The 9695-nt window shown below is 50.9% G+C and overlaps 1 protein-coding gene across 1 annotated transcript; it reads right to left on the bottom strand.

Moving 5' to 3' along the window:
• Window positions 1-1472: 1472 nt before the first annotated feature.
• On the bottom strand, window positions 1473-2531 carry LOC135395769 (uncharacterized). The gene has a single exon (XM_064626860.1). The coding sequence runs from the start codon at window positions 2529-2531 to the stop codon at window positions 1473-1475; it is 1059 nt and encodes a 352-aa protein (XP_064482930.1).
• Window positions 2532-9695: the final 7164 nt, after the last annotated feature.

Below are 9695 nucleotides of genomic sequence, written 5' to 3' on the forward strand. Positions count from 1 at the left end.
TTTTTTTGATATGTCAGACAAGTTCTGTAGCATTGAGTATGCAACACGGTCTGGGCCAGGAGCAGTCGCTTTTGCTGACAACAAGGAACGTGACAATTCTACCATGGTGAAAGCCTGGTTATATCCCAAACAGTCTCCGCCATTTACTGCAATCTTCTGTTTTTCGGATCTTTGTTTAATTTTTAGAAATTCACAGCTATAATGGGAGGAACTTGAAATGCTTTGGAAGTGTTCCCCAAGTGCATTAGCCTGTTCTTCTAAATTTTCGCATACATGACCGTTAACTTCTAACAGAGGGACTGAATGACTGATATGCTCTCCTCTGATTTTACGAAGTCTGTCCCATACGATTTTGGATGGGGTATTACAAGATAGAGAAGATACAAAAGTTTGCCAAGAGGATCGTTTAGCCTGTTTTCGTGTCCACCTGGCCTTTGCTCTTGCCTTTTTGAAAAGTAAAAGATTATCTGAGGTGGGGTATCTCCGAAATGTACCCCATGCACGATTTTGAAGTTTGCGAGTTTCCTCGCATTCATTATTCCACCAGGGTTTAGGTCGCTTTGGGAGGCGACCAGATGTCTGGGGAATGGATACTGTTGCTGCATCAAGTATGATGTTGCTGATAAGATAATTAGCTTCTTCTATTGTTACACTATCAATAGGAATTAAAGATAGGTCACTTCTTTCTGAAAACTGCCTCCAGTCGGCCAGTTGGAGTTTCCATCTAGGAGGGCGTGTTGTCAGAGTGTTCACTGGCGTAAGATATTTTAACACCACTGGGAAGTGATCACTCCCAAGCGGATTTTGTTTTACAGTCCATTCTATCTCCTGAAACAAGGATGGACTGCAAAAAGACAGGTCTAAGGTTGAGAGAGACTGACTTGAAGAATGTATGTATGTAGGTGCCCCTGTGTTTAAAAGGCAGGTGGATGTTGATAATAAGAAATTCTCTAACATTTTCCCTCGAGTGTCAGTTCTCGTACTGCCCCAAAGTGGATTGTGAGCATTAAAGTCACCTAGAAGTATAAAAGGACTTGGAAGTTGGCTGCATAAATCTTCTAATTCTTTTTGTGTAGTAGTGTCTGAAGGTGGCAAATAGATTGAGCAGATGGTGACAATTCTGTCTAGACACATCTGCACGGCTACAGCTTCCAAGTCTGTAACTAGGTGTACTGCTTTTGTTGGGAGAGATCCTCGAGTGACGATCGCAACACCACCAGATGCTCGGGTGGCGTCAGTTCGATCTTTTCGAAAGATATTGTGTCTTCGCAGTGGATTTTGTGTTTGTGTATTCAGATATGTTTCTTGAAGACAAAAGCATGATGTGTTATACATCTCGAAAAGATCGTTGATGTCATCTAGATTAGAGAGTAACCCTCGGCAATTCCATTGGAGGATCGTGTGTTGCATAATGATTGCAGTAAGAAGAAAGACGCCTGTCAAGAACTTTTGCCGACTAGGAAGAGCTTCCATTACCTATTTTTTGTTGGAGGTGTGACCCGCGGCCTTGTGGTTTTCTTTCGTGCAGCCGCAAGCTCCTTGTCAGATATGTCAGGGAGTGACCCGCTCCCCGACAGACTAGATCTATTCTTTTTGGGGGCTTGGGAGCTCGTGCTCGCAAAGGAGCGCTCAGAGCTCGTCTCGTCCTCGCAATCCATGGATGTCACCTCCGTGGACTGTGAGGACAGGAGTGGCGCCGGTGTTAGCGACGCCACAGGAATTTCGGGAGTTGGAGGTGGATCTGCACCTCCTTGGATCTGACTTGCGTTGGTCTGGGTGAATATTGACTGCTCGGTCTGTGTGTACTGTGTGACTAGTTTTACTTTCTGTTTTACAGCTGTGGCAAAAGATTTCTCGAAAAAGATGGGGGCTACTTTTTTCCTGGCTTCTGGGTAAGTGAGGTTATGCGTGACTTTAACATGTAGGACTTCCTTTTCATATTTCCATTTTGCACAGGATCTCGAGTAGGATGGGTGGTTAGAAGAGCAGTTGACACAACAGTCTGGCCCTTTGCATTCTTTTGTTTCGTGGTCGGCCTTCCCACACCGTGCGCAACAGGCGGAGCCACGGCATGAGTCGGCAGCATGACCGAATCTGTTACAACGGAAGCAGCGCAACGGATTTGGGATGTATGGGCGAACTTCTGCTGACAGGTATCCTACTTTTAACTTTTGAGGCAGAGTCGGGCGATCAAAGGTAAGGATAATATTGCGGGTTGTAATGTACTCATTGTTCTTTCTTATTTTTATTTTTCGTACATCTATGACGTCCTGGTCTTTCAGGTTTAGAAGAATTTCCTCAACGGGGACGTCGATGAGTTCTGATACGGCAATGACGCCTCGACTGGTGTTCAGTGTCTTGTGCAAGGAAGCTGATATCCCTTTTCCCAACATTTCATGTGTGTTCAGAATGGTCTCACAGTCTGTTTCAGATGTGCACTTTATTAACAAGTCGCCTGATCGCATGCGCTTTATCTCAGGTATATGCTTAGACAGAGATGCCACCGCCTTCTCAATGAAGAACGGCGACATCTTACCCAACGGGACTACTTTTTCTTTGTCATTTACAGTCGCTGAAAGAACGATGTACTTTGCTGTAAAGTTCGTAGGCATTGCTTTGAATACTTCGGTCCGGGGACGTTTGCCGCCCCCGATCGTAGAGGAGGAAGAATTTTTAACCATGTACGGTTTTAAGAAATGGACGCTCCTACAAGTCGCTCACGTTTCACGTCCATACGCGTGAGAAGGTCCCGGAGTTTTAAGGAAAACCCATCGGCCGGGGCTTGACCAAGACCCCGACCGCCACCGTTCAAGGCTTCTACCCTTCGCCTTTCATCCCCTCGGCACGGTACGGTTAACACCTTGGGACTGGGGGCTGGGGTCCGTGGTGGCGCCACTCACCAAACACCAGCCGAAACCGGTGCCCCCTGCGGGGGAATGCGAAGTACAACGTCACCTCGAGTGTTTGTAAAAATCGCCCAGGGTGCACTATTTCACGTCCAAAATATGCCGCTAAAATAAACAGGCAACTGCACAGAATTATTGCATGTCTGCGAGCATTTGCTTAAAGGAAGGATCAAAAAGCAGGCTTCTGGCAATGTGTTAAGTTTCTGCACAGTTACGCCGCCATGATCGGCTTGAAGTCAAGAAAACACAACGCGATTATATGCGGTCGGTCCCAGTTGCATTCGACACATTTAAGTGAGTTGAACATAGGGGCATATGCCTTGCGTAGATGACATACACATTTTGTTCGTTCTCTATTTGTGTGTGTGTGTGTGTTGTTCGTGAATGACGCTCCCGCACAGCGCAGGCGCAAAGGCTCGGCCATGCACGGTTTAAGCATGCTGTCGCCGAGACAAGTGTATGCACGAAGAAAAGAAAAAGAAAAATTTCCTTGCCTTCGCTTCTCCTAAATAGAGGTATATAACGTCCTTAGACAAAATATACGATTTTACAGCCATTAAGGTACCCATCGAATTTCATACTGGTGGCAACCAAGCTTCCCCGTGGTGCTGCGAGGAAAGACTAAGAAAGAGTATGAAACATAAAAGTAAGCATACATTGTATACATACAAAAACATGACGGTCACAGATAAGGTAAAGATGAAAAGGAAACCATCGGCGGGCAGATCCCAATGCAATAACGGTACACTACAGCCATAAGAATGGTTGTACATCTTTTTAACGCCATAAGTACAATGTCAGAAAGAGTTTAAGAAACTGATACTAAGAAGAAGAGAGCGTTCAATTTCCCAAAACGCGAACCTCAGGGGAACGCAGTATCTGCAGCCTTGTCTTTTCTGTTGTTAAAGCAGCAATCACCAGAAATGTTCTTCAGCCTCTTTTGCCATGAAAGCACACCTTTGTTTTGTAGAAGCTTTTATCAAACCCGTCTTGCGGTACTAGTTATCAGAGGAGAATGCGCGCTGAACTCTGATAATTCCCCTCCCTTTCGAGTTTCATTCCTCCTCCCATTTACACGTGCTCAAATGTACAGTCGGCTTTCCTACATGCGGAAGTGTCGATGGACTAAACCCCCTTTAAGTGTGATGTCTCATATTTTAGTCGCACTTGGATGCCCTCGGGAACAAAATTGGCTCGCTACAAAACCAAGACAGTTTAGGTTCAGTTTAGGTTCCAAACATGGTCCCCCTAATTGTGAAACTGCAGTGGAAAATTACCTAAAGCGGATATATTTTGATGTATAAGGCTGTGAAATCAAGTTGGAGCGCGAATTCTGCTTCTGTCCCATTGAGTACAATGTGTAAAGTTTCAAACGCCTGGGGAACAAAAGCGTTTATAGATATATGGATAATTCCTTTTCGGCATAATTCCTTGTATATAGATCTCACAGGATCCAGTGGCGAACCACTGAAAAGTGTCGGCGTTTTCCGTCAAAATGTAATTATACGTTTCTCATGCATTGGGTCTATGGCTGTAATGCAGGCGAAGCATGCTTTAAGTTTTTGTCCGCGAATCTTGGGCATGAATCAACAGCTACCACTAACAGAGAGCCAAACCCGCACATCATTCAACGCGCAAATAGCAGATACACGCAGGAAAATGATAGCGAAACAAACTATCAAAACGAGAAGCATTACAAATTTAGTAACTTCCAACTGCGACTATCACAGACTTAACGCTGAAGAACAGAGGAACACTCTAAGCGGCGCATTCTCCAACACGTAAACAACGCAGGAAAATAATCTATCATTTGAATCATCATAAGATCATCGTCGTGACTCACAACAACAACAACAACAATAAATGAAGAAGTGATGATGACATGGGATGTTTCCCCGTGGTAGCCACAGGACACTACCCCATTTCACAGTGGTTAATATGAGAGGATGAATTATGGTGAGAATGAAGCGACGACAGCTCGGAGTTCTGTTTAGAGCTCTTCGAGGAGTCCAGTGGCCTGCATGAAAGCAAAAAGGGAGCGAAGAGCCCGGCACTGATGCGCAGGGGAGCTCCATGGGCCAAGTACTTTGGACAAGCTGAATGGTCTATGGTCGAGGAGTTTGTAGCAGCCGCATCGCCAGTCCCTGACATCCAGCACCTGCCCCGTGGCTCGAGTAAATAAACATCCTCGGGCCAGTTGGAATCTGGTAACCGAGACAAACGGACTAGGCAGTGTGTCAGGCAGACGCTTTCTCATAGATACCGGTGCCGATGTCAGCGTTATGCCCGCTAGCAAAGCCCATCGCAGCCGACAACCGTGTTTCACCCTACGCGCCGCCAACTCCACCACCATCCCGGTATTTGGCCAGCAGTCCCTCACTTTGAACCTGGGCCTACGACGAGACTTCCGATGGATTTTTCACGTAGCCGATGTCTCCCAGGCCATAATTGGTGCTGACTTTCTCACGCACTTCGGACTCCTCGTTGACGTCGCTCGGAAACGCCTTATCGACGCCACCATCCATCTTCAGGTTCACGGCATCCGGCATCGCATTCCACCCTGCCACAGCCTTTCTTACTGTGCGCCGGCGTCGCCCTACTCCCATATTCTGGAAGACTTCCCTGAGCTCACCAAGCCCCCCGACTGGACTCGCCCGGTCAAGCACGACGTCGTACACCACGTTGTCACTCAAGGCCCGCCCGTTCACTTTCGCCCGCGTCGCTTGGCTCCCGAAAAGTTCTCCATCGCTAAGGCTGAATTCGAGCATATGCTCGAGCTTGGCATTATCCGACCGTCAAGCAGCAGCTGGGCATCCCCACTCCATATGGTGCCCAAGAAGACGGGAGACTGGCGCCCTTGCGGTGATTACCGTGCCTTAAACCGCGCTACGGTGCCCGACCGATACCCCATCCCTAACATCTTAGACTTCACCGCTAACATCGAAGGCGCCACCGTTTTCTCTAAAATCGACCTGGTGCGCGCCTACCACCAAATACCCATGGCGGAAGACGATATTCCGAAGACCGCCATCATTACACCCTTTGGCCTCTACGAGTTCCTGCGTATGCCGTTCGGCTTGCGTAATGCAGCCCAGACATTTCAACGGTTTATTAACTCTGTCACCTTTGGCCTCCCGTTCGTCTATGCCTACATGGACGATATTCTGGTTGCCAGCGCCACCCCAGAAGAGCACGCCGAGCACTTACGAACCCTCTTCGCTCGCCTACAAGATTACGGCATTGTAATCAACGCCGCGAAAAGTGAATTCGGCGTCCCGGAGCTTGACTTCCTGGGTCACCGCGTTAACCAGCACGGCATCCTTCCTCTGCCCTCTAAAGTCGCCGCAATCAAGGATTTCCCCCGTCCCACGTCCGTCAAACAGTTGAGACGTTTCCTTGGTTTCGCCAACTTCTATCGGCGCTTTAAGGGCAACCTCCATGGAGCGAATGTACAGCGAAAAAGCTGCGAACTTCGCTCAGCGTCGGACGCCCTGCGCGAGGCGTCAAAAATGTGAGCGTCCGCCGCCGATCTGCCCATGCCAGATATTTTCGCCCAGCGTCCGCGATTCCGGAAGCGTCAACTGCAGATGAACCAATCAAAGCGCTCTTCCGCTACGAATCTACGCCACATCGCCTGCACGTGGTAGTCTGCTCTCGTGAATCATCATCGTCGTCCTCTTCTTGCAACTGGATGCTGTCGTCTGCTCGTTGTTTCGCCAACTGCATCGTTAGAACGTGAGGCATTCTCTGTCAAGAAACACGTTTTCTTTTCGCAGTAGTGAATATGCTTTTCGGTACGTTACTGGGCGCATCTTTTTAGACAGATGCTGGATTTAGTTGCACAATTTGTGACCTTAAATGCACTTTTTCGAGCAATTGATTTCACTAAGCTTTCATCTTATACCCTGGCAACAGTGACATCACAGCACGCCGTCCGCTGGTTTTTCGCTCCATGGAGCTGGTGCCGGCGAACAACTGGCGGCGGAACGCGCGTGGCAGTCTGCCGCGCGAACTTCGTTGCAAAAATTCGCTCCATGGAGGTTGCCCTTTATACGATCTTGTGCTGCCACACTGGCCCCGTTGGAAGCTCTACTCTCTTCCCGAAAACGCGACGCCGCCACGCTACCATGGTCCGACGACTCTATCGCCGCCTTCGACAAAATCCGGCAAGACATCGCCGCCGCCACTCTTCTTGTCCATCCCCGGCACGATGCACCTACTTGCATCATGGTGGACGCTTCGAGCAGTGCTGCCGGCGCCGTCCTGCAGCAGCGAGTTTCTTCTGCTTGGCAGCCCATCGCTTTCTTCTCGCGCAAGTTCAAACCTGCAGAGACGCGCTATAGCACGTTTGGACGCGAGCTCCTGGCCATATTCCTAGCAGTGAAGCACTTCCGGCACTTCTTGGAAGGACGATCATTCACCATATATACGGATCACAAGCCGCTTACTCATGCTCTCTCATCTTCTGGTACCGGATATACACCTCGAGAAATCCGGCACCTGGCCTTCATCTCAGAATTCACCAGTGACATACAGCACGTGAGCGGCGTCAACAACCCCGTGGCCGATGCTCTCAGTAGAATATCCACCCTGATCACACCCACTACAGCGCAGTGCTCAGCCGTTCTGTCTCTGGACCTTCTTGTCACTGCTCAGTCATCTGATGAAGAGCTGGCCGTACTGCGCACGAAGCCCGCGTCCAACAGCCTCAAGCTTGAAGATGTTTACCTCCCCGGGGCGACGGCCGCCGTGATTTGCGACACTTCACAGGGCTCGCCACGACCTTTCGTCCCCCTCGCATTACGCCGTCCCATTTTCGATCACTTTCACGCTCTCTCCCACCCCGGCGTCCGAGGCGCACAAAAGCTCATAGGCACCCGATACGTCTGGCCGAATATGCACGCTGATATCAAGCACTGGGTGCGCACATGCTTGCCGTGCCAGAGAACCAAGACCCAGCGCCACACTCGTCTGTCGCCAGCACCTTTTCTGCCACCTGACGCCCGTTTTGACCATGTTCACATCGACTTGGTCGGTCCACTTCCGCATTCCCAGGGTTTCAACTACATCTTGACGGCCGTTGACCGTTTCACCCGCTGGCCGGAAGCGGTGCCCATTGTTGACTCCACTGCTCCAACAGTCGCATCGGCTCTTATCAACACCTGGATCTCCCGTTTCGGCGCACCATCCATCATCACGACCGACAGAGGTCGGCAGTTCGAGTCTGCCCTCTTCGCCGCTTTCACGAACGCATTGGGCGCCAAACGTATTCGTACAACAGCTTATCATCCTGCTTCGAACGGGCTCGTCGAGAGACTACACCGACAGCTCAAGATCGCCTTGCGTGCCACTCCTGATACACCCTGGCCCGAAGTACTCCCCGTTGCCCTTCTTGGAATACGCACAGCCCTCCGATCCGACCTTCACTGTACCGTCGCAGAGCTGGTTTATGGCACAACGCTCCGACTTCCCGGTGAATTTTTGTCCGTCCCAGAAGACCCGCAACCCGACGCACAACAGGACTACGTATCCCGACTTCGCCGTGTTATGTCTTCGTTGCGCCCGGTGCCACCCCGCTCGCCTGCCCGGTCCGGTCCGACCTACCGACACCCCGACCTGGATACGTGTTCTCACGTGTTTGTGCGATGCGATGCCGTCAGAAAGCCGCTGCAGCCTGCGTATTCCGGCCCCTTCCCTGTGACCACCAGAACCACCCACCACTTCACCCTCCTTATTAACGGCCAGCAGGACACAGTCTCCGTCCATCGCCTGAAGCCGGCGTTCCTCGACGTGTCCCTCAGCTCGCCCCTTCCCAGCAGCCACAAATCGACGGCACCCTCTTCCGTGGACAACCGCACAGCTCCACCTCTCCACCCAAGTCACCCGATTCCTCGACCACGCCACGTATCCTGGGCACGCAAGCTTGCCAGTTTTCGCTCCCTGCCCCCGTCAGGTCGCTAGGGGGGGAGCCCTGTAGCAGCCGCATCGCCAGTCCCTGACATCCAGCACCTGCCCCGTGGCTCGAGTAAATAAACATCCTCGGGCCAGTTGGAATCTGGTAACCGAGACAAACGGACTACTGCTTCCTGTCTCCTCTAATTCCAACAAGTTCAAGTTGGCGTCGAAGCACCCGGCGTTCACACATGTACCGCTCACAGTCCTCGATGATATGGGGGATCGTAGCTGGGGTGCGGCAAGCTAGGCACAGCGCCGTGTTACTGTAACCCAGCTTAGCACGGAACACAGGGGTGAAGGCGACGTTGAGTCGTAGACGCCGCAGGAGGGTCGTAAAGCTGCGAGGGAAGTCACCTGGCATCCTAAATGATAATGGCGGGTCCACTGCATGGAGGAGCGACCATTGAGTGATGTCATGCAGCCATTGCTGGCGGGCCAAGGGTGACACCAACGCAGACAAGTAGGAGCGCCTATCCCCGTTGGAGAGGATAATGGGCAGGGCTCTGGAGATACGGTGGGCCGCAGCAGCCGCCAAATCTGCCTCTTCGTTGCCCTGAATGCCGGTGTGGCCGGGGACCCACTGTAGGGTCACCCGGTGTCCCTGTTCGCCGAGAACCTTGAGCGCCGTCAGGATACTAACAACCACGGGGCCAACGAGCCGCGGATGCCCATGGTTCCTACACATTGCAGTGCCGATTTTGAGTCAGTGTATATCACCCAGGAACGGGGAGGGCATTTTGAGACAGACTTTAGAGATAACAAGATGGCATACAGCTCCGCAGAGGTCGACGAAGTGCGATGTGACAGGCGGAACCCACATGATAGTGACTCCTC

This window comes from Ornithodoros turicata, chromosome 5 (assembly GCF_037126465.1).
Source record: "Ornithodoros turicata isolate Travis chromosome 5, ASM3712646v1, whole genome shotgun sequence".
NCBI classification, from domain to species: domain Eukaryota; kingdom Metazoa; phylum Arthropoda; class Arachnida; order Ixodida; family Argasidae; genus Ornithodoros; species Ornithodoros turicata.

Bases quoted from the DNA above. Each gene is read 5' to 3' on its own strand.
- LOC135395769 (XM_064626860.1), bottom strand. From the start codon at position 2,531: ATGTCGCCGTTCTTCATTGAGAAGGCGGTGGCATCTCTGTCTAAGCAT.